This window comes from Tamandua tetradactyla, chromosome 7 (genome assembly GCF_023851605.1).
Source record: "Tamandua tetradactyla isolate mTamTet1 chromosome 7, mTamTet1.pri, whole genome shotgun sequence".
Lineage (NCBI taxonomy): Eukaryota > Metazoa > Chordata > Mammalia > Pilosa > Myrmecophagidae > Tamandua > Tamandua tetradactyla.
The window spans coordinates 28,445,129-28,470,756 of record NC_135333.1 but is presented as its reverse complement, the minus strand read 5'-3'; the positions used below and the strand labels follow the sequence as shown (position 1 = coordinate 28,470,756).

Genomic DNA, 25,628 nt, shown 5'->3' with positions numbered 1-25,628 from the left:
CCGAGCTATTTCCGGTTTTCCTCGGGCGGCCGGGGCGAGGGCGACGGAGATTGCCGAGAAGCACTGGTCCCGCCCCCTCGTGGACTGGGCCGCCGCCGCCGCCGCCGCCGCCGCCGCCCCAGCCATAGCCTCCCGCGCGGGCTGGAGTCCTACATCCAGGTCCCTCCCTCCTTCTTTCTCTCTCCCCGCCTTCCCGGAGCTGCCACAGTGGCGGGTCGGAGCATCCCGGCCAGTCAGCTCGAGCCCCTCCTCCCCCCAAATAAACACCCCTCCCCACGCCTCGGCGAGCCGGACCGCCCCCTTCCTCCCTCCGCGAGGCGTGCGAGGGAGAGTGTGAGTGAGCGGGTGCGGGCCGGTGGGCAAGCTTCGTGAGTGTGAGAGGCGGGGCGGCGCGGCGGGCCAGGAGCGGTGTTGCGAGCGTGTTGGTGGGCGGCGAGCGAGTGCCCGCGGCGAGCCGCGAGCGGCCCGGAGCAGGGCGCGGGGCAGCGAGCCGCGGAGCCTGCGAGCGGGAAGCCGCGACCGCGAGCCGCAGAGGGGCGCCGGCCTGCCCGCGCGCACGCACGCACGCACGCGAGGGGGGCGGGGGCAGGCGCGCGCCCGCCTGTCGCGACAGTCGGGGCCGAGGCCCAGGGGGAGGTGGCCTGTCGCGGGTCGCCCGGCTCCCGGAGGCGAGGGGGGCGCGGGCGGATGGCGGAAGGCGCCCAGCCGCAGCAGCCGCCTCAGCTCGGGCCGGGTGCCGCTGCCCGGGGGATGAAGCGGGAGTCGGAGCTGGAGCTGCCGGTGACCGGAGGGGGAGGAGACGGAGCCGAGCCTGGCCTGAGCAAGCGGCCGCGCACAGAGGAGGCGGCTGCCGACGGCGGCGGGATGCAGGTGACCGCGCGGGACGGGCACCCCGTTATCGTGGGTGTGCGGAGTGGGACCTGAGGGGTGGCTCCAGGCTCCCGGGGCTTGGAGAGGAGGAGGGCTTTCGGGGGTCTTGAGCTGGAGGTGGGAGGGGGGCCGGTCGAGGCCTGTTTGGAAGGTGGGGCGAGCTCTGGCTTGGAGGCGAAGGGTGCAGTAGGATCCTGGTGTGCCCTGGAGAGTCCTTATTCCTGAGGGGACGAGGAGACTGACGAGGGAATAGGTTTTTTGGGGAAATCCAGAACATGGTTGAGATGGATTCCATTTTTCATAGTTTGCTAGGGTGGAGTGAAAGCCGGAAAGCCTGGGTCTTTTGCCTAGAGGAGAGCCGCTGGGCTGAATCGAGGACGAGGGGGCAGGGGTGGAAAACCTCCCGAAAAGGAGGAGTACGTTTTTGGCAGCCCTTGACACATACTGGGATGAGGCTGGGGAGAGGCTTTTGAAGGAGGTGAGTGAAAGGCGAGAAAACTCCTAGAGAGAGCCGAAAGGGGATGTGGCTTAGATTGTGGGTTAAATCAGTTACTCAGCGAGTGTGAAGTGCAAGGAGTTTGGTAGTGTTGTGGGGACACTGTGATACTAAGCCTCGTTAACTTCGTGGAGCATGTTAATGAACCTGAAGAGAGACACAAGAAATGCTTCTGCTGTGCTTTGCCAATTGCATCCTACATAGCCAGGACACGTGAAAGGTCTTTAGTACCCTGAGGATATAAAAGAAAATTTATAGGACTGTTAGAAGGCTGGATTCTGAGTTGTGGACTCGAGGATAAGCTAGTTGATTTAGAAATGGGAAATGGAGTGACGATGTCAGTGTCTTTGTAGGTCTTAGTATTTGGTCTCCATTCAGAAAATACTTGCTTTGAAATGATGGGGCTCAGGTACCAACGATTGTTTAGAGAACTGCCTAATTCTCTTAGAATCATAGAATGTTAGCGATTAGAAGGAACCAGAACCATCATCTTTTCCAGGGGTTCTTACCCTGGATAGATTGAAGAATCCTTTGCAAAATAGTGTACGTATACTTTTTTGGGGGGGAGAGCGTCAATAGTTTTCATCTTTTTAAAATTGTTTATGAAGATTCAAGTCCCAAAATATTTTGACCACCTCATTTTATAGATGGGAAATCGTAAGTCCAGAGAGACAACTAGCAACTTACCTAAAGGTATCAGTTAGCTGATGGTAAAGCTAGAATATTACTTTACCCTGGTATTCTTATTCCTATTCCTGTGTCTCTTCATTTAACTACTCTTGGAAATCTGTGCAATGCTAAAAGACTTCCTGTGTTTTCCTCCCTGCTTTTCAAGGCTCTGCCTGACTTCCTGTGTTGGTGAAGGAGCTGTACTTAGGCCTGGCATGGTTGCTGTATGCTTCTTGGTCTTCTTTGCAGAGGCTTCTTCTTTGCAGAAGTATTTTTACTTCTTTTGGTTTGGATATAGTGACTCTCTTGGTGTTTATTTTTGAATTCGTTTGTTTTGTGTGCCTGCTTTTGTTGCCCATTAGAATTTTGTCAGGCAAAGGGATTGTGAGAAGTAAAAGCTCAGGACCATGGAAAATAATAGAGAGGAATATGGGGAGACTTAAGGTGAGGTGGATTAACATTGGATGGTAAGTTGGGGGACACTGGATGTGGGTCCTGGTGAGCATGTTTTGCTTGATGTGTCCATTCATGAATGTATGTATTCTTTTATTGTTTCTATCAATCATAGTTAATAGGGGGAATCTCCTTCCTCCCCTTTCCTCCCAGAGCTTATTATTGGCCGGCTGCTTTCAAAGTGGCTAAGGACAATAGTATTGAGAAATGGAGTATTGTAGGACCTTTAGGGGTATACAGGGGAAGGAGTGGATTAAGTCCTTTGGGCACAAATGGGCAACTTAGAACTATTCCACAGAGATCCTTTTTTTCTCTCTGGTATTTGTGGCTGTTCTTTATTTTTCACTTCGCACATTCTCAATATGCAGTCCCATTGCAATGTGTCACACAGATTTTCAAATCATCGTTGATGTAGCACCTTACCTTCAACTAGCATGGTTTTGTAAAGATCTCTTTGTTGGGGACTTCTTTTTTCCTTGTAAAATAAAGTGTTTGTACAGAATGATTTCTAAATTACTTTCCAAAAAATATGTCAAGTTTTCTGTCTAGATTGCGAGACTAAATGGGTGAACGTTAAAAAAATGGTATATATGGTTTTCTTTTTAATGTTCCAGAGGAGCAGGAGTAGAGATATCACAGGATAGCTATATCACATGATATTGCATAATTTAGAGCCAAAGGGTACAGAGGATTTATGGTGTCCACTGGGTCCAGGAGAAAGACATGGTCAAGAAAGCTTTGGTGAGAAGTTTGAAACTGAGATATAATAAAGAAGAAATAATATTTATGAAAAGATGATGTTTAAGCCTAGTACTACACTTCTAGGATTTTCTGATACCATTCTGATAATAGTGAAGGGATAATTATTATTCATTTATTCAGTCAACTAATGTTATTGAACAGCTGCTGTGTGCCAGGTTCTGGTTTTATACCTAGGAGACATGGAAGTGAACGAATCAAAGACCCTGCTCTCATGGAACTAATATTCTAATGGGAGGAGATAGATAATAAATAAATCAACAACTTTTATTAGTTAGGTGGTAGTAAATCCTAAAAAGAAAAATAAAGCAGGTAAAGGGATAGAGAATGAGGGAGAGATGGTCAAGAAAGGTCTCTCCAATAGGTGATGTTTGAATGAAGTGAGGTAATGGGCCGGCCAGATTTATAAGGGAAGAGAATTCAGGTAGAGGAACCCTCGGTGCTGAGGCTTTGAGAAAGAAGTACGCTTGATGTGTTTGAGAACAGAACAAGAATCCAGTGTAGCTGGAGCAGAATAACCAAGGGGAGAGGATAGTTTTAGGAAATGATATCAGAGTAGTGTAGAGATACTTATAGGCCCTATGTAAATATACCCTTTGAAAACATTAATGTAGCCAGACTTTTGGGTTTAAGGGTTTGTCTTAAAGCATGTGCTCTTTTCTTATATTGTAACACAAATGGAGTTTTTCTGAGGTCTGAACTCCTTCCCTGACCGTTGAGCTTCTGTTATATTGATGCGTAATTATGTATCATCTTGTATTGTTTTTTAATTGTTTGATTATTCTTGTTTCCCTAGTAAGATTGTAAGCTCCTAGAAGACAGGAACCATATTTTCTCTGTGTTTGTCCTTCATAATACCTAACAGTTTGGGGTACATGGTAAGTGGTCAATGCCTGTTAAAATTGAAGTTGAAATTTGCCTCTTACAAATAGCTAAGGGATAGAGAAATCATGAAATACAGGGGTGAGGGTACCATCATGAAATTCCCTAATCCATTTGAGAGTCAGAGGAAACCTCTTTTTACAGAATAAAGTCTTTTATTGGGGTTAGTATCCCAAGGCTAATTTTAGAGGTACAAGTCTAAGCTTTAGATTCCAAAGATGTACTGTTGAGTTATGGCCACTGAATTTTTGGAGTAAATCATTACTTCCCAAAGTAATGCACAGATGACTCCAGAGAGTCATTAGTGTTTGTATTATAATCCCTAAATTCGGGAGGAATCCTAGGGGAGAAAAGAAGAATAAGTACTTCCAAGGGCAGTGTAGAAAAGTTTTATGTGAGTGAAAGAGACAGTAAACCCAGCCCTGGAAATAGCATGAAAATAAAGAAACCTGAGTCATAGAGTAGAAGAAAAGAGACAAATTCAATTTGAAAAATTGAAATATGGTTTGAGAAAATGTAGTTAGTTGTTAAAGGGGGTACTTGGAAATAAATTCTAACCTGATAGAAAGCTAAATGAGTACAATGCATAGATATTAGAAGTTTAATTCACTTTAAGCCAGTCTGATGTGTAAGAAACTTGGGGTTTATAAAACATACAGGGGAATAAAATCTTTTGGTCAGCTTTTCTAGTGAGTATAAATAATTTGATTAACAAAAATTTTAATTTTGTGAAACTTTCTAGAAACTTTGTATAAACCAAGGTACACCGTAATTATTACATCTTTTAGCAAAATTCTTTATGGCAATGAAACATTGGTATGTGATTGTTTTATGAACAAGTACCTGCTTCTGACCATACAGTCATCAATCCAGTTTAGCCAGGTGAGTTCAGCAGTTGTTCACTTTAGTGGTTGATTCTAGTAGTAGGGAGACTTTCCACCTAGTTTCAGGTAAGGAATTCCAGGTAGCTTGTGGTTGCTATGTGGATGCTCTTTTTCTTGAACTATTTTATCATCCCACTTAGGGGGTTCGGTGGATGTCTCTTTAGACTCTCATTTGGTGTTTGGTGCTGAACTGAACATGGTGCTACCATTTGAATAGAGTTGTAAAAATAATGAGCTTTCCTTCCAAGAAATTTCATGAAGAACATTTTGCTAAAGTTATTGAACTCTTCATTCTGCCCATGGGGTAGGTACATTGAAGAGTGGTAAATATTGTAGATGGAGAATATAAGGTATGGCACATAAAAATTATTCATTTTTTCAAGTCTCACAAGGAAATCTGTGAATGTAAAACTGGGAATATCTTTGAGAAGGAGAAAGGCAAATCTGAATTCAAAGTAGAATTATTCTTTTGTGTGATTCAAGAAATTAGCTTGAGTTGAATTTATCTCCCAATTCCCTCCCCTATCCCCTAGCCACCTTGTCAATTTCCTCCCTTACACTGACATTTGAACAATACAGAAGCTAAATAGAGATCTCACTTTCGTTTTGTTATAAAGTAAACAAGATTACAGGTGTGTGTAGAAAGAAATGCGCCATACTACTTAGTGTAAGCAGGAATGTTGTTAGTGAATCTCTAGTTTGACATATCTCAGGTCTTCAATTTGATGCCAGTCATTAATTTCTAGAAACAATAAAGACAGTTATTTTAGTGAGTGGATTTGTTTGTTATTTTTGTTGATGGCCATTGGTAAAGCATGGTGAGCATCTTTATTCTGGACAAATGTGCACATCCTTCAAAGACAGAGATGATGGAAAGGAAATGATAGTAATTGGAGCATGAGCAAACAGATGGAGTGAGGGATGGCGAAAACATTTGATGTTTTAGGTGGCCCCTAGGAGTATTGAATTTCTTATTCTTCTCCCCTGCAGCCCATTAGAAGCAGGCAGCTTACATGACTAAGGTTTCATTATCTAATCCACACAGAGATCAGCTTGAATAAACCCATTGGCTGGTCCTGATCTAGTTAGGAGGGTAGTGCAAAGCTGCTTGAGCCGGGATTGAGACAAATCGGATCAGAACTGCCATGAGAATCCTGAACATGTTTCTGTAATTTGGGTAGGTAGGGCAGTTTGGGAAATCAGTTACTTGAGAGAGCTGATTATTCATGGCAATTAGCTGTGAGTCTTTTTCAGACATTGTCTTTGCGACTCTCAGGGGAAAGCCAAGTTGCTTTGATTATTTGGGTCTGAACGTGTTTTGGTCACTAATGCCCAGGGATGACCTTTTTTAGTAGCACTTGGAGATTCCAGTAGTGATCACTCAGATTGATTCCACTGATCTCTTAATCCTAGACTAAGATATGGATCACCTCTCAAATTTTCCAGTAGCAAGGGGTGCTTGAAGGGGAGATATTATTGTTAAATTGTTATTACTAAGCTTAATATATAATATTTGTTATATGTACATACTTAAAGTATGGGGTAGTGAAAGAACCACTTTAGAGTTCCTAATATTTGAGTTTGAATCCTGCTTCTTCTGCTAAATACCTGAATGACATCTGGCAAAATATTCAGGTATCTTGAACATCTCTGAACCCCTGTTTACACATCTGTAATCTGGGAGAGTTAATACATAATGTTTATAAGCAGCTATCATGAGCAGCTGAGATTATTAAAGTGCCCCTCATGGAACCCAGCAATAAATGCTAATTTCTTGCCTTTCTGATATCTTGCTAAATAGCACTCCATAAGTTCACTGCTTGATCAGCAGTTAATATGCTCCCGATTGATTAACTGCCAAAGTTGGAAACTACTGAAGATCAGTAGTGTGTCATACTGGGAAACCTAATTTGGTCTTCATCCAAGGTGGAGGAGGGGAATGAGCTCTGCGTTCTTAGTCACTGTGGCCCCTCTTGTTAGAGGCTGAGGAGATACTTATTTAGTTTAATTCTTTGCTAAGGCTAAAAGGACTGCTAAAGAATCACATTACCTGAACTGGGAATCTGGACATTTCATAGAACCTATGCACTGGCTATTTTATTAATACATGCAGAAGCAGTGAAAACTTAGTTTGTATTTCAGATTTTATAAAGATTGTTGGTAAATATGTTACGTGAAATAGACGGCACTTTCTGTTCTCGGTTTGGTTATGGAAATTGATCTTGGATTCCTTTGATTGTCTTTTGTAGTCTCTTATTAGTCTTCAAACCCACCCTCCAGACTACAAATAGTGTTATCCTTATAAAAGAGCGAATCTATGGTACTCTTTCCTCAAAATCATTTGATAACTTGCCTTTGACCTCAGGATCAATTCTCTCCATTGGCCTACCAGGTCTTCTAGGCCGGACTTGTGGGTTTCTGAACATACTTTGCCCGCCAGGTTAATTCATACTTCTGTGCTTTTGTTTCTGTTCCTTTTACATGAGATTTCTGCCTCCTCTCTCCTTCTCTTCCTGTCCTTCCTTTCTAAGGCTCAGTCTTTAAGCATCAGTTCTGATATTGTTTGATCCTGCATGTCTTCTGTGTCTGTTACCCTCCTCACCCCACCCAACTCTTGCCCCATCCTTCCCACACTCCTAGTTTTCCAGAACATCATATCCATAGCTCAGGACTTTTTAGATTAACATTTATTTAATTGTCTGCCCCATCCACCCCATCCAGACTGAGATCCTCAGGGGGTCCCTAGAGATCCTTAGGATTTAGCACTGTGCCTGGCCCAGAGTAATCAAGAAAATGTCATTCTTGTTAAATAGAACTTTGTCTTCATGCTCCTCAGTTGGGGCCTGCAGATGTCTTTAATTGTTTCTCCAGATTTTCCCTGTGGGGTCTGGCCCTTGGTCTGCTTTACAGTTCATATGAAGACTGGGTGTTGTGTGATATTTGAATGTTACCTGATCTTTCCATTGAGATTAGGGTTAAGGGTGAGAGAGGGGTCTCTGAAAACAAGCTGGGGTGAAATTTATCAGCCAGATGTGTTGGGTGGGCACAGCAACCTGATATTTAGTTTCCTGTGCTCAGATATTAATTGAGTACGCATGTATATGGGTATAAAGCTCCTTTGTGATAGTTTGGTTAAGGAAAAAGAGGAACAGCAGAAATGAGGGGGCAATTAGAGCTAACCTGTTCCAGTTCAGTGGAGCAGACTGTTGATCTACCTTTTAGGGTGAGGGATTTTGGAGTGTTGCAGTTCGAATATTATGCCACCATTTGGGACTGGGAACCATTTGATCAAACTGTGGAACTTAATCTTTCCCTTCTCAATTTTATTTGATATTATAGTTTGTTTTTATGCATCTAGGAAAAATACCAAGCTGAGATACCTCACAGAATATGTTTTTCAGATCAACTTTGCATGTTTGAAAATGAGGTAGCTTGATATAGTTCTTTTGTTTATTTTAAAATTTTATTTATTTTATTTTTTGATACAGTGCTTTTAAATCTCAGCTTTGGAGATAGTTTCATAGAAGTATTTAATAAGAATCATCTCTCTTGCTCTTGTTCTCCTTTGCCCTTCACTTTCTGCTTCTCTTCCTATACAGTTGTTGCCTGTTCCTCCAACCTTGAGGTTTCCCTTGCTGATTTAGTAGGGCCTCTTTAAAGGCGAATGGATATACTTTCTAGTGCCATCTGACTTTCTGGATTATGACTGAATAAAGCAGGTTATAAAAGGAATGAGAGAGAGAGAGAGGGAAAGAGAAAGAGAGAGAAGGAGGGAGAGGGAGGGAGAGGGAGGGAGAGGGAGGGAGAGAGAGGGAGAGAGAGGGAGTCGTAGCCAGTAATAGCACTTCCTTCTAATGTGACCTGCACATACATGGCATCTAGAAATTTCAGCTGAGGATTCAAAGCATGGATACATGATAAATACAGCTTATGAAGTAGATGACATTCTTGGATTGCCAAATGATAATGGTTGGGTAACTGGTTTAAAAAACTCATTTTCCCAAGGGTGAAAATTGAGCTTTTGAGGTTTAGGCTTTCACATGGGTGTGTTCAGCCATAATATTTGTTTTCCTTTTAGGAGCCTAAATCCTCAGATAACACCCTGGTATGTGGGAGTTTTCCCATTTTGAGGCTTGTTCCTTCGTTTTTCCTTTGCTGAGGAAAAGAGTTTTTGTACTGGGTATTAGATATTTTATTCCAACCAGTCATGTGGTTTTTGAGGAGGCATACTGTTTGTTTTTCTTTCTGGCTGCATTGATTTTTGTCGAATCCTAAATGGAAATTGCAGAAGCAAAGCATGACTTATTGTGGGGGTGGGGCTGAGTGGGGGTAGAAGCTATGCTAGTAGAACTAGAGGAACTCAGAACAGGGACCCCGGGCACAGTGGGGTCTGAATACTGCTTGGGTTGGAACACTGTTGAAACTGAGGCTCATTGGAAGTTCTTCCACTTGCTTTATTTTGCTTGGCTTTTGCCTCTGTAAATTGGAAGCCTTTGAGGAGGGGGCATTAATTACTGCCAGCCAGAATGATTTCTGGAGCAGACCTATATGGATTTCAATTGCGGATTAATTTCAGGGGCATGTGACTTGTCCTGAGATAAGAAGGTTCCATTTTCCTGGAAGTTAGTGAGGCTTGATGAGCCTGCTCTGTTTATCTTGGATTATTAGGCAAGTAGAAAAGCAGCTGCATAGTTAGCCCTTGTGGCACGGAGCTCTCTTGGGAATTTTTATACAGTCACATTTACAGCCTTAAATTTTCTTTTTCCTTTTTTTTTTTCTCTGCAGCTCAGCACGCCGCAAAAATTCTTGGGACAGTGGGTGTTAATTTTGGGTAGAAAGCAGAAATTGTAGATCTTCGTTTAGTTTTATTAAAACTCCACTCTCCCTTGCAGAAATGAGGTCCCTTAAGCCTTAAGAAGGCTGGCTTGTTCCCTAATCAGTCTGAATATGTAGCTACTACAGCTTTCACCTGCTGTTTCTTGGTTTGTCGGCGAGGGGATGGTAGATTGTGTGGTTTCAAGAACTGGCACAGTTGGAAAATGTTCTGTGGTGGCTCCAAGTACCCACGGAGTGTACTTAACTCATTGGTTTGTATCTCATACAAGCTTCCAGGAGCACAATCACTGTCAATGGCTGACACAGTGGGATTGAGGACTTTGTTGGAACTTCAGGAAATTTCCACAATAGCTGCCTCTCACAGTGGGAGCTTTGGCAATGCTTAGAGGGAGTTGGTAGTTCTTGTTTCGAAAGTATCATCTTGGTGTTAGGATGAACTTTTTTGAGCAAGGCTGAGAGACAGGCCTGTTTAAAGAATGGGGAGTAAGGCTATACAGCTGTTGTTTACGTAGTTCATTGTATATCTGTGTATATTGTACTTGATTATGAATTTACTGCATATTTTGTATTCATTCTTGAAGCCATGTTCTGACTCATGATTCTCTTAATAAGCTGATTTGACTAATTTTGATATCATCCAAGACTGAGGTAATGCTGTTCATATTAAAAAAGTTTGTATCTGGGTTTGGAAGTTAAAATTTCTGTTGGCTACCGCTTTTCCCCATCCATAGGTGCTGCTTATTATGCATTATAGACACATCTTTTGTCCTCCTATTTTGTTTTATGAGAGGGAGTTGTGCTGCTTGTGATGTTGAATAGGTCTTTTTGCTGTAACATTCTTTTGAGCTGACTGTGTTTATAATGTTGGAGATCAGTTGGTTAATGTTGGCTTGACCTGTCTTCAGACTTGAGCATTAAAGCATGTACACATAAGATCATACAACAGCCTTTCAGAATTGTGCTTATCAAGGAACACTAGTGATTTTTGTCAGCCTGTATAAGAATGCCATGAGTGGCAGATAGCCATGTATATGTGTGCATGCAGTTTTCCTGTAAGCTTTCTTTGCATTTCTTTTCCTAGCAGCAGTTTGGAACAAGTGTTATCCTGTAGCTTTGCTTTTCAGTCTTGAACTCTCTCTTTCAAGAATCCCCTATATTTGATTTCCTGGAGCTTGGTGTAGGGATTATTTACCCTTTTTGAATTTTAGCTTCACTATGAGTTATTTTCCACAATGTTAGTTTTAGGCAAGTAATATTTATTTGGTTTAATAGTATCCTAGAGCTTGAAGAAACCTCAGAAATTTGTCTGGTGAAGTATCCTGTTTTAAGCGAAGGAAATTGTCTAAATTGGGGCCTCCCAAACTGTTTTCCATTTATCTTTGGGAAATGATAACAGTTATCATTTTGCTCCCACCCCCATGTTGAATAAATTTGGAAATTAGAATTAAAAATGAAATTATTTTTTCCCTTAAATATTGTATTTTACTTTTCCAGACTTAATTTACCAAACCGGTATGTTTCCTACATCTAAGTTCATTCCTAATTCTCAATTTCTAATTTCTAAATTTCTAATTTAGAATTTAGTGAATGTGAAACTTTTCCCTCTCATCCTTATTCCCCATCTGCCCAGTACTCCCGTCACTGAGCAAGTAACCATAGTTAATAGTTTCTTGGGTTATTTCTCCCCCTTTCTTTTTATACAAATGCTAGCATATGCTTTGCATTCTTTTGCACCTTGCTTATTTCATTTATTATATCAAAGGTTAATCTTTTAATGTAATAGGATCTATTTGCACTTTCATTAATGGTCTTTGCTTTTTGTGTCATGTTTAGGAAACCTTTTCCCACTCCAAGATTACAAAAAATAAAATATGCTTGCAGACAGACAGACCTAACTTGAAGTCCTAGCTTTTCCACTTTACAACTCGGAGGTCTTGGTTAATTTACTTAACCTTTCAAAGCCTTAGCTTCTCCCTTTGTAAAAATTTGTTACAGCGTTAATGTAGGGATTAATTGAGATGTTGTTTGTAATAGGTTAGTTGGGGCCTGACACGTAGTATGTTTCAGGCATAACGTAATAGCTATTTATTGTTACCTGAATCTATTATCTTGTTTCTTTAAGGAATGTTTGAATTCCTTAAAGACAAGAATGGTCTCTTCATTTTTCTATCTTTGTCTCCTCCCTCAGTGCCAGGGAAATATGATAATAAGAACTCAGTAAATGTTTGTTGAAAAATTAACCTTTATAGAACCGATTAAAAAAAAATCTTCTTAATAAATTTTGTTACTTTTTCTATACATCCCCACCCCCAGTTTTCAAGCATGGTGACTAAAATTGCACATAAACACAATAATTAAATTTATATTATGTTTTACAGTATGTAAAATGTACTCACGTTATTTTTTAATCAAAAATTTTTTATTGTGGTAATTTATATACATATATATTTATAACATAAAATTTGCCATTTTAACCATTTTTAAATGTACAATTCAAGTCACTTATGTTCTTATTTATTCCCTACAACAATCCTGAAAGACAGGTGACTTTTCTTTCCATTTTTCAGAGAGTGAAAATAAACATCTCTGAGCCTTATGACTAGGAAATGGCAAACCTGATGCTTATACCCAGATCTTGTGACTTTGTATCCAGTGCTTTTTCTTTGTGCCTCATGGCTCCTCAAACTAAAAGGGTATGATTGATGGGGAGTGGAGTGAATATGTATTTCTTTGTCTTTGCATGCTGTATATTTAATATTGAAAAACTTTACGCATTCCCAGACAATGATTCATAGAATTTGAAGTCAACACTGAACCTTAGATTCTTTGTTCAATAATTTAGCTCTAGCCAGTGTTTTGAATTGGGGTTTTGCTAAATTGTATCATGTACTTGCATGCACCAAGCATTGTATAGGAGAGTCATATGTTTATCTCACTTTCCTGTAGTTTGTATTTAGAAGAGTTAAGTGGGATGATGATTGCTGTGTGTATGGTGTTTTTTTTTTTTCCCCCTTTTGGTTGTTGTTTGCTTAACTTTTGCCTCAAAGTTTCCCCTTTAACTTTATTTTTAATGAAATAATAGGAGATTGATAATGGTGGGTAGTAAATCATCAGAGCTAAAGACATGTAGAAATTATCTGGACCAGCTCTCTGCTTCAGTTGGGTAAATGTTTGATAGACTGATTTTTATCTTTCACCTGAATACCCTACAAATCTCTGACTGGTGATATGTTTTAAAGATGTTTGAATAAAAGACAGGCATCCTTAGCTCTCCACTTGCCCCAGTCAGCTGCTCCTGGCTCATTCTTTCTTTTTTTTTTTTTCACACTGGCAGGCACTGGGAATTGAACCCGGGCCTCTGGCATGGCAGACGCGAACACTGCCAATGTGCCACCATCGTCCCCCTGGTTCTTTCTTTTTTTCACTAGTAGGGTACATTTTGGATTAGGTATCCTGTTTGTCATTGAGTTAGTAATGATACTTGAATCATTGCATGTAAGAATTTAACCACAGAGTGATTTTTTAAATGTTTTTAATTGTGAAATATAACATATATACCAAAAAAAAGCACAATACTTTTCAAAGTAAATTTTAACAAGTAATTGCAGAACAGATTTCAAAGTTTGATATGGGTTACCATTTTACATTTTCAGGTTTTTCCTTCTAGATGCTCCAAAACACTGGAAGCTAAAAGAAGTATCATTGTAATAATTTAGTAGCCATACTTGTTTGTTAAATCCTATCTTATCTGTTATAACTCCTCCTCTTCCTTTGATCCTATTCACAATCTATAGGGGTCTGTGGGCTAAGCCCGTTCTAACTTTTTCTTGTTGAAAAGGGGTGTCAGCGATGTAGGATAGGGGGATGGAATTAGTTGATATTCTTGGAGAGGCTAGCCCTTCTGAGTTTCAGGACTTATCTGGCCTAGGAACCCTGTAGAGTCTACAAATTTCTGAAAAGTAAATTTAGTGCCTGAAGCTTTTGTAGTCTCAATTAGAGCTTAGGTGTTCTTTAGGGTTAATAGGAATGATGTTTGTTGGGGTATGGCAAACCATGGCAATCGACAATATCTAGCTGAAGCTTGCATAAGAGTTGCTTTCGCAATAGCCTCTGGACTCCATTTGAACTCTCTTAGCCACTGATACCTTATTTTGTTATATTCCCCCACCTCCTACCCACCCCTTTTAGTCTGGAGGATATTGTTGATCCCTTCGTTCCAGGGCCAGGTTCAACCCTGGAAGTCATGTCCCATGTTCCAGGGAGACTTTCTCCCTGAATGTCATGTCCCATGTAGCAGGGAGGGTAGTATTTTTTCTTGCAGAGTTGGGCTTAGAGAGAGAGAGAGGCCACATCTGAGCAACCAAAGAGGTTTCCTGGAAGTAACTCTTAGGCATAATTATAGGTAGTCTTAGCTTCTGTGCTATAGAAATAAGTTTCAGAAGGGTAAGCCTCAAAATCATGGGCTTGGCCTATTTCCTTGAGAATCCTAATGTTTGAGAAAGTATCAGGGGTTTCTTAGATGGGAAAATTTAATAGTTCCATATTTTTTCTCCAGTCCCATAAGGGACTCTACCAATACTTTTTATTTTTTTTTATTTTTTATTTATTTTTTTTATTTCAACTGGTAAAACTTTATTTTACCAAGCAACAGAATTCAATCAAATGGTTATTAGAGGGGAAAAAAAAATATTAGTAGAATCCCGAAGAAGTATTTTGTAACCACAGCAAACGCCATTTACATACTACCAATACAGATTTAGACGATACTGAACTGTACAAGAGTTATTTATTTTCCTTAATCTCAAAGCTATTTTTTAGTAATACAAAAGAGCCATATTAACATTTTTCCATTAAAAAACAACATGATGTACAAAACTTTGGATGAAAAGATGCATGTCAAATTTCATTTATTCACTTGGAGGAAAAGCCACCACTCCAACAATACCACCCAAAGTGTTTTAGGCAGTGATTAGAATCAAAATAACGCATCTTAATAAATTCCAGCTGTTAAAAGAACAAACCTAGCAATATATAGTAGCTTGCTACACAGTATTTTTGACTACTCACTTTATGGGAGTTACTTTTAAAAACCCATTCTTTTACTTAGTCCTACTATACACCAGGCACTGTACTTGGCGAACTAGGTATTGATGTTTTGAGAAAACGTTGGGAAGATGGGAAAGACCCTTAAAGCAGTCCTTTGGTTACCAAATTTGACTTTTAACTTTCAAATATCCAAGATCAAGAAGCCCTTTTAAAGTATACACCCTTTCAGACATAATTTGATTTTGTGAAGAGGGTGTTCGGTAAGGAGGTGATGAACCATTATTTATGATCCAATTAAAAGCACATATCAAAAAGCTAGTTAACTAATGAGTTTAAGATTTGCTATTCGGTTGTTACAAATTCTACCAATACTTTTTAATTATCAGCCCACCATAGTCTGAGATGTTTCCCGGTATTGTATTAAACTATACAGAATTATAAGGCCTTGTTCCTGTTCTGGATTCTGTGTGTTTGGGTTGTCTAAATGAGCTATCCGGACAGGTTGATTAGATTGTATATTACACATAATTTAAATTCTAGATGCAATAAACCTCTCTGCCTTTGATCTCATACAGTAGTTTGTGAAGCTCTGTAGTACGTACACTATCATTTTTTGCCCCATTTTCTCATTTACGTTTTTCCCAATCAGATCGGCTTTGTTTTTATCTCTAATTAAAGCCTGCTCTCTTTTTCAGTTACTTTAACTGTTATTGTATGTAGCAGTGCTGACTTCCAGAGCTGTAAAACTCTATCTCTGAATTTTAGGTGTCACAGAGGTGCTCAAAGTTCTAGGGAAGTACCACCTTATACACATACAGTTCAGTGTCTCAGAATCTCGAAGTACACTTATGATTTCAAACAGAGTATGGCTGCCATAAGATCTTACAATCTAGGCTCCAATTTTCTTATAAGTGTTTTCGGAAAGAGACCTTAGCATATTTGTTGTATTGTTCCTGGCTGATTTTGCACTAACGTCCCCAAGGTTCATTCAGATTGTTGTGTGCTCCTCATGACATTGTTCCTTTTTGTAGCTGCACAGTATTCCATCATATATATATAGTCCTTTTGGCTTCTCAGTCATTGCATCCTTTGGCTTCCTTCATCCATTGGTCTGCTGGTTTGAAAGAATGTATGTACCCTAGAAAAGCCATGTTTTAATCTTAATCCATTTTGTAAAGGGAGCCATTTCTTCTAATCCCTATTCAGTACTATATGTTTAAAACTATAATTAGGTCTTCTCCCTGGAGTGTAATTCAGTCAAGAGTGTAATTCAATCAAGAGTTAAGCTGGATTAGGTGGAGACATGTCTCCACCCATTTGGGTGGGTCTTGATGAGTTTACTGGAATCCTTTAGAAGAGGAAGCGTTTTGGAGAATGAGGGAGATTTGTAGAGAGCAGAAAACACTACAGCACCATGAAGCAGAGAGTCCATCAGCCAGCGAGTTTTGGAGATGAAGAAAGAAAATATCTCCCGGGGAGCTGGAGAGGAAGCTAGCAGACGACGCCGCGTTCGTAGTGTGCCCTTCTAGCTGAGAGTGAAACCCTGACCGTGTTTGCCATGTACCTTTCCACTTGAGAGAGTAACCTTGAACTTCATCGGCCTTCTTGAACCAAGGTATCTTTCCCTGGATGCCTTAGATTGGACATTTCTATAGACTTGTTTTAATTGGGACATTTTCACGGCCTTAGAACTGTAAACTAGCAACTTATTAAACTCCCCTTTTTAAAGCTGTTCTGTTTCTGGTTTATTGCATTCCGGCAGCTAGCAGACTAGAACAATTGACATCATGGATAATGTCCAAAATAAACAAACTGTGTCTTACAGTGTCCTCATTGGGTTGTATAATCAGCAGCACTCAAAATTTTGGACAATTTTCATTGGTTCAAAGGAACAATAACCACAGCCTCAAGAAATATCAAATCAAAACCTCCCTTAATCTCTTGTCCCTGCCCTCCAATTGTTTACCCTGGCACTGCTGTTGTACTATTCCTGTGTTCCTGCTCATTATAGGCCATAGCGTGCAAAATTAGTTTTTCCTCTATACCCCTCTATTACTGACTTTTTTTTTTCCATTTTATTGCTGTTTGCTTTATTGTACTTCCCAGTTGTTGCATTCTTTGTAAATTGAAAGTTTGTGGCAATCGTACATTAAACATGTCTATTGACTCCATTTTTCCAACAGCAAGGCTCACTTTGTGTCTCATTTTGGTAATTCTGTCAATATTTCAAGCTTTCCCATTGTTATTATTTCTGTTATAGTGAACTTTGAACTTTTTTTATTGTGAAATATATACAAAAAAGCAATAAATTTCAATGTACATTTTAACAAGTAGTTATGAAACAGATTTCACAGTTTGGTATGGGTTACAGTTCCAAAATTTCAGGTTTTTCCTTCTAGTGCCTCCAAGATACTGGAGACTGACAGATATGTCAATATATTGATTCAGCAGTCATACTCTTTTGTTAAATCCTATCTTCTCTGTTGTACTTCTTCTCTTTAAATAACATATATACCTAAAAGCAATTTATTTCAAAGTACATTGCAACAAATAGTTGTAGAACAGAGTTCAGTTTGGTATGAGTTACAATTCCTCAATATTAGAATTTTATTTCTAGCTGCTCAAAGATATTGGAGGCTAAAAGAAATATCAGTTAAAATGATTCAGCACTCATTTGATAAACCCACCTTTCTCTGTATAACTCCACCATCACCTCTGATCTTTCTCACACTCTGTAGGGGTATTTGGGGTATACCCATTCTAACTTTTTTATTATGTAGTATAACATATATACAAAGCAAAGAAATAAAAAAAGCAGTAGTTTTCAAAGTATTCTTTAAAAGTGGTTACAGGATAGATCCCGGAGTTTGTCATGGGCTATGATATGATCCTTTTGTATTTTTCCATCTAGCTGCTCCAGAATATAGGAGGCTAGAGGGCTTAAATACTTTTTTATCATACAGTCGACTTTTTTTTCCTTTTTTTGTGGACAATAACATATATACAAAAAAGCTATAAATTTCAAAGCACAGCACCACAATTAGTTATAGAACATATTTCAAACTTTGACATGGGTTACAATTTCACAATTTTAGGTTTTTACTTCTAGCTGCTCTAAAATACTGGAGACTAGAAGAGAGATCACTTTAATGACGCAGCATTCATATTCATTTGTTAAGTCCTATCTTCTATGTATAATTCCATCATCGCCTTTGATCTTTTCACGCCTCTCACTGGGGTTGTTTGGGCTATGGCAATTCTAAGTTTTTGATATTGTAAGGGTCTGTAACTAATAAGGAATAGGGAGATGGAACTATCTGATGTTCTGGAGAGGCTGGGCTAGGTTTCAGGACTTTTTTCTGGACCAGTGACCCATCTGGAGGTTGTAGGTTTTTGGAAAGTTACTCTAGTGCATGAACCCTTGTGGAATCTTATAAATTGTTCTAGGTGTTCTTTAGGATTGACTGGAATGGTCCTGGTTCGGGTTGGCAGATTATGATAGGTAGCAAGGTCTACCTGAAGCTTACCTAAGAGCAACCTCCACAGTAGCCTCTCAACTCTGTACTCTCTCTGCCACTGATACTTTATTTCACTTCTTTTCTCCCTTTTTGTCAGGATGTAATTGTTGATCCCACAGTGCCAGGTCTGGATTCATCCCTGGGAGTCCACATTGCCCACAAGTCCCACATTGCCAGGAAGACTTTCACCCCTGGATGTCATGTCCTGTGTAGTGGGGAGGGCAATGATTTTACTTGCATAGTTGGACTTAGACTGAAGCCACATCTGAGCAACAACAGAGGTCCTCCAGAAGTAACTTGTAGGTATGCCTATAGGTAGTCTAAGCTTCTCCACTACCTACATAAGCGTCACAAGAGTAGGCCTCATGATCAAGGGCATGGCCTATTGATTTGGGTATCCCTAAAGTTTGACACCGTGTCAGGGAATTCCTTGATGGTAAGGTTTAATAGTTCCATAGTCTTTTTCCTCTCCCTCAGGGGAATTTGCCAATACTTTTTGATTATCTACTCAGTATACTCTAGAATGTTTCCAGGCCTTATAATAGTCTATACAGGATTAAAGGACCTCTTTCTTAGTCTGTGCTTCCTGTGTTTCAGTTGTTCAAATGAACTATACAGATTATGCACTACAGAAAATTTCAGTTCCAGATCAAATCTTTCTTCCATTGGTCTCAAAGAGTATGTGTGGTTCTAAAATATAGACACTGTCTTCCTTACCCCTGTTCTGAATTACTTTAATCCCAACCTCTGTTGTTGCTCAGTGTGGCTTCAGTCTCTCTAAGCCCAACTTTGCAAGTAAAAGCATTGCCCTCCCCAGTACGTGGGACATGACATCCAGGGTTGAAAGTCTCCCTAGCGATGTGGGAGAGGACTCCCAGGGATGAATCCAGACCTGGTACCATGGGATCAACAATTGCATCCTGACGAAAAGGGGGAAAAGAAGTGAAATAAATAAAGTATCAGTGGCAGTTAGGATTACTGTCTTCCTTACCCCTAAATCTGAATTACTTTAACCCCAACCTGTTTGGCTTCATTCTTATCTCTAAATATCAGATTATATATATATAAAACAGCCTCTCAAAATCCAGAAATAATAATCACCACTCTGGACTTAATGTGTCTGCTCTAAAACCTTACAGTCTAGGCCCCTGTTTTCTTATAAGCATTTTCTAAAGGTGACCATACCATTGTTGTTTTCTTGTTTTTGGCTTATTTTGTCTCACCAAATGTCCCACATGTTCATTCACATCGTTGTATGCCTCACAACATTGTTCCTTTTTGTAGCAGCCTTCTTTGTCTCTTTTGATGTCTTTACATTTAAAGTCTATTTTGTCTGATATTAGTATAACTCCTACAGCTTTCTTTTGGTTACAGCGATCATGGAAAATCTTTTTCCATCCTTTTGCTTTCAATTTATTTGTATCCTTGTGTCTAAGATGAATGTCTTGTAAGCAGCATAACTGGATTATGTTTCTTACTCCATTCTGTCAATCTGTATCTTTTAATTGGTAAGTTTAGTCCATTAAGATTCAAAGTTATTATTGAAGAGCCATTTCTTTTATTTATTTATTTATTTATTAAAAAAATTAACAACAAACAAATATTAACATATCATTCCATTCTACATATATAATCAGTAATTCTTAATATCATCACATAGTTGCATATTCACCATCTCTTAGAACATTTGCATCGATTTAGAAAAAGAAATAAAAAGACAACAGAAAAAGAAATAAAACGGTAACAGAAAAAAAAAGATTATACATACCATACCCCTTACCCCTCACTTTCATTTGTCACTAGCATTTCGAACTAAATTTATTTTAACATTTGTTCCCCCTATTATTTATTTTTATTCCATATATTCTACTTGTCTGTTGATATGGTAGATAAAAGGAGTATCAGACACAAGGTTTTCACAATCACAGAGTCACATTGTGAAAGCTCTATCATTGTTCAGTCATCATCAAGGAACATGGCCACTGAAACACAGCTCTACATTTTCAGGCAGTTCCCTCCAGCCTCTCCACTACATCTTAAACAACAAGGTGATATCTACTTAATGCGTAAGAATAACCTCCAGGATAACCTCTCGACTCTGTTTGGAATCTCTTAGCCATTGACGCTTAGTCTCATTTTGCTCTTCCCCCTTTTGGTCAAGAAGGTTCTCTCAATCCCTTGATGTTAATTCTCAGCTCACTCTAGGGTTTTTCTCAATCCCTAGATGCTGAGTCTCAGCTCATTCCAGGATCTCTCTACCACGTTGCCAAGAAAGTCCCCACCCCTGGGAGTCATGTCCCACGCAGAGAGGGGGAGGGTGGTGAGACTGCTTGTGTTGGCTGGAGAGAGAGGCCACATCTGAGTAACAGAAGAGAAGAGCCGTTTCTTGATTCCACCATCTTATCTTTTTTATTTTATTTGTCAGATCTATATTTTCTATTCCCTCTTTCTTTGTATTCTTTAAATTACCCTTAGTGGTACTCTTCAATTCTTTACCCTCCTCTAGACCTTCCTTTCCTGTCTTTTTTTTTCAGCTGGCAGAACTCTTTGTAGTATTTCTTGGGACCGACCTCTTGTTGACAAGTTATTCAGGACTTCTTTGTGAAAACTTTAACTTCTCCCTCAGTTTTGAAGGACAGTTTGGCTGGGAATGGAATTCTTGGCTGAAAGTCTTTCTCTTTCTCTTTCTCACTTTGTTTTGTCTATCATTTCCCTGAGTTCCCATTCAATTTTTTTCATCTTTTTTGCCATTTGCTCTTTTGAATCTTCAAAGTCAATTATCCTGTCCTCTATATCACTTATGTTTTCTTCTGTCTCTTCAAATCTGGTGTTGTCTGCCTCTAGTATGTTTTTTATTTGGTCAACAGAGTCTTTAATCTCTGTAATTTCTGCTGTTTTTCCATTTATTCTTTCAAATTCTTCCTTGTGCTCTTCTACTGTTTTCTTGATCTCCTTTATGTCATTTGCTGTCCCACTTATTTTATTAAGTGGAGTTGAATGAACATCTTTGATTAGTTGCTCCAATGTCTGTGTCTCCTCTAATGTTTTAATTTGGTCATTAGGCAGGGCTCTATCTGTTTGCTTTGTGATATACTTAGTGATCTTCTGCTGTCTTCATGGCATATAAATATCTTGATTGATTTACTTTGGGATTTATTTCTTTTAGTAGTCTAAGCCCTTCTGTTTGCGGGATGGTTGTACAGCAGGGGGCATGGGGCGGAGCACTCAGTATGATGATTTGTTTTAGGACAGGTATGGGGGCAGGTTGGGGATGTTACACTGATGCTTGTGAATGTGGGCTTCCAGTGGCCAGGGAAGATGTAGCTGTGTGGGTGCACCGGTCTCTATTATTGACTTTTTGTATAAGATCAAACCTTTGAAGGAGTTCATGCAAGAGCTTGTTTATGATTATAGATTTAATCAGTGGGATACATCCCCTTTCAATCATATTCACCTCTAGTATGGCATGTTACTTATAACCCCAGTAATTAATTACCATTACTTCTATCCATACCCTTACATTAAATTCAGCCTCATTGGGTAACCTTTCCCCCTTCTCTAGCCTCTGTGTACCTCTAGATCCCCTATATTCTACAGTATAAACCTCTGAGATTACCTTTATCAGAGTCACAATAGTGAAATCATATAGTATCTCTTCTTTTGTGTCTGACCTGCTTCATTCAACTTTATGTCCTCAAGGTTCATCCATGTTACATGCTTTGGAACCTCATTTACTCTTAATATGACATAATATTACATTGTGTATATACACCACATTTTGTGTATCCACTCATCTGTTGGATTGTTTCAGTTTTTTGGAAGTTGTGAAAAGTACCGCTGTGAAATCAGTTTGCAAATGTCTGTTCGTGTCACTGCTTTCAGCTCTTTTGGGTATATACCATGTATTGGTATTGTTGGCTTGTAGGGCAGCTAGACATTTAGTCTTCTGAGGAATCGCCAAACTGTCTTCTGCAGTGGCTGTACCATTATACATTTCCACCAGCAATGCATAAGTGTCCCAAATGCTTCACATCCTCCAACATTTGTAGTTTCCTTTTTGTTTAAAAGCAGCCATTCTTACAGGTATAAGGTGATATCTGAATGTAGTCTTGGTTTGCATTTCCCTTATAGCTAATGAAGATGAGCATCTTTTCATGTGCTTTTTAGCCATCTTATACTTTGCTCATTTTATAATTGGGTTGTTTATTCTTTTGTTGTTGAGTTGTATAATTTCTATAGGTACACATGATATGAAACCTCTATCTGATACGTGGTGTGCTGGTTTGAAAGGAAGCATGCCCCCTAAGAAAAGCCATGTTTTAATATAAATCCCATTTCATAAAAGTAGAATAATCTCTATTCAATACTGTGTGTTTGAAACTGTAATGAGATCATCTGCCTGGATGATGTGATTTAGTCAAGAATGGTTGTTAAACTGGATTAGGGGATGACATGTCTCCACCCATTTGGGTGGGTCTTGGTTGATTTATTGGAGTCCTATAAAACAGGAAATATTTTGGAGAATGAGAGATTCAGAGAGAGCAGAGAAGGCTGCAGCACCATGCAGCAGAGAGTCCACCAGCCAGTGACCTTTGGAGATGAAGAAGGAAAACGTCTCCCGGGGAGCTTCGTGAAACAGGAAGCCAGGAGACAAAGCTAGCAGATGACGCCTAGCAGATGACAACGCCATGTTCACCATATGCCCTTCCAGCCGAGAGAGAAGCCCTGACTGTGTTCACCACATCTCTTCTCACTTGAGAGAGAGACCCTGAACTTCATCGGCCTTCTTGAATCAAGGTATCTTTCCCTGGATGCCTGTGACTGGACATTTCTATAGACTTGTTGTAGTTGGGACATTTTCTCGGCCTTAGAACTGTAAACTAGCAACTCATTAAATTCCCTTTGTTAAAAGCTGTTCCGTTTCTGGTATATTGCATTCCAGCAGCTAGCAAACTAGAACATGTGGTTTCCAAATATTTTCTCCCATTAAGTTGGCTGCCTCTTCACTTTTTAAACAAAGTCTTTTGAGGCAAAGAAGCTTTTGATTTGAAGGAGTTCCCATTAATCAATTTTTCTTTCGTACTTGTGCTTTGGGTGTAAAGTTTAAGAAGCCACTTTCTATTACTAGCTCTTAAAGATGTTTCCCTGTGTTTTCTTCAAGGCGTTTTAGGTACCGTCTCTTATATTTAGGTCTTTAATCCATTTTGAATTAATTTTTGTATAGGGTGTAAAGTAGGGGTCCTCCTTCATTCTTTTGGCTATTGCTATTGAGTTCTCCCGTTTATTGAAAAGACTATTCTGTCCCAGTTCAGTGGATTTGGGGGCCTTATTGAAGATCAATTGACCGTAGATTTGGTGGTGTATCTTCGTACTCTTGATTTAATTCTGTTGGTCAGTCCTCTATCTCTGTGCCAGTACCAAGCTCTTTTGACCACCGTGGCTTTATAGTAAGCTTTAAAGTCTTGAAGAGTTAATCTTCCCACTTAGTTCTACTTTTTAAGGATATCTTTAGGTATTCAGAATCTCTTTGCCTTCCAAATAAATTTGATAACTTGCTTTTCTCAGTCTTCAAAGTAGGTTGTTGAAATTTTGATTGGTATTGCATTGAATCTATAGATCAATTTGGGTAGAATTGACATCTTAACATTCAACTTGACTATCCATGAACATGGAATGTTTTTCCACCTCTTTAGCTCTTCTTTGATTTCTTTTAGCAATGTTTTATATTTTCCCACAGAGTGATTTTGCTTAATATGATCTTTTATGCCAGACATATCCAAATTGCTCAGGTTTATCCTCATTGAATGTCAGTGCTGCCAGGAAGCTGTTCAGTGAACCAAGTTTAGTGTTGAATTGTGAGGAAGAAAGGCATAGATTTTAATAGTTTTTTGTATCTTGGCAGCCATAATTGCTGTTGGCCTTACTCAGCCCCAGTTTTTGTAGAAAGTCCCAGGATTGAGTGTATGTGCTTCTTCCCTGGTACATGACTTCTCTGCTACTGAGCCTTGATGGGAAGTAAGTAGATACGGTTCAACAAACAGGGAATATTTTTCTTTTGTTTACATTTTTTTGTTTGTGTGACTTGGACAAGAAATTAATGATTTCGAGGTCAAGCTTGGTGCTAGCTAAGTTAACCTTTATAGATTGCTTCATTTAAAGATATGAAAAAAACCCTGCTTTTCACAGTTAGTGTCTTAGTTTTCTAGGGCTGCTGTGGGTTAAAACAACAGAAATTTATTGTCTTACAATTCTGGATGCCAGAAGTCTGGATTCAGGCTTATTGGCAGAACATTATTCCTTCTGAAACCTATAGGGGAGAATACTTCCTTGCCTTTTCTAGCTTCTGGTATTTGCTGGCATACCTTGGTGCTCCTTGGCATATAGATGCATCACTCACGCCAGTCTTTTCCTCCCTGTCCACACGGTCTTCTTTTCTGCTTTCACATGGCATCCTCTTTCTGTGCATGTTTGTGCCTGTGTTCAAATTTCTTTTTATAAGAGACCAGTCATATTGGATTAGGGGCCCACCCTATTCCAGTATGACCTTATTTAAATTAATTAATTCCATTTGCAACAACCATATTTCCAAATAAGGTCATATTCTGTGGTACTAGGAGTTAAAACTTCAACATCTCTTTTCAGGGGACACAGTTCCACCCACAATAGTTGGTTTCTGCAGTGGAACTTTGTCTTTACAAGGGTGTATAGAGGGATAACATTCTACCTGTTTGGAGAATGAGACTAAAGGGAATGTGCTTCACGTTCTAGATGACTGCTGACCTCTACTCAGTCCTTAATCTCACCATACAATCTTTATGGTTTCAAGGTTTAGCAGTGGGTGAATTAGGCCTGCTCAGTCTCCATGGCCTTGGTCGCACAGGTTAGTGCTCCTTCCCCAAGAAGTGAATAGAAACAGACAGGGTACCAGATGCTATGTTGTTTCCCCTGTTGCTTCTTCCTTCATACCTGGTATAAGGTTTCCCAGGCATTTGTGCAATCTGATAGCAGAACACGCCTGCCATAGCAGTCTAGAGGTGGGTTGGCAGGTGACTCAAGTTACTTCATGTCCCTGATAAGAGCTCCTGATCCGGGCTGTTGGCTGCTGGGGGTGGGAAGTATAATGCTAGTGTCCTCCCCAGCAGGAATGGTGGTGTGGGTCTCTTCAGTGTTTCAGGACTCTAAGTATGTACCCAAAGCAGTTTGAAGGAAGTGTCC

General features: G+C 39.7%; 1 protein-coding gene across 17 annotated transcripts in view; it reads left to right on the top strand.

Annotated features, from left to right (window-relative positions):
• The first annotated feature begins 609 nt into the window (after positions 1-609).
• Positions 610-25,628, top strand: part of RBFOX2 (RNA binding fox-1 homolog 2) — a 393,928-nt gene continuing 368,909 nt past the window's right edge. For 16 of the 17 annotated variants that reach the window (XR_013179263.1, XR_013179264.1, XR_013179261.1 and 13 more), the window contains exon 1: positions 610-870. Coding sequence is in view for 9 of the 17 variants with exons in the window: in XM_077168689.1 (XP_077024804.1) it covers positions 688-870 (183 nt within the window). In the remaining 8 variants the exon portion in view is untranslated. Of the gene's footprint in view, positions 871-970; positions 4,126-25,628 lie in introns of those variants that run through there. The other variant, XR_013179267.1, reaches the window with a different exon arrangement.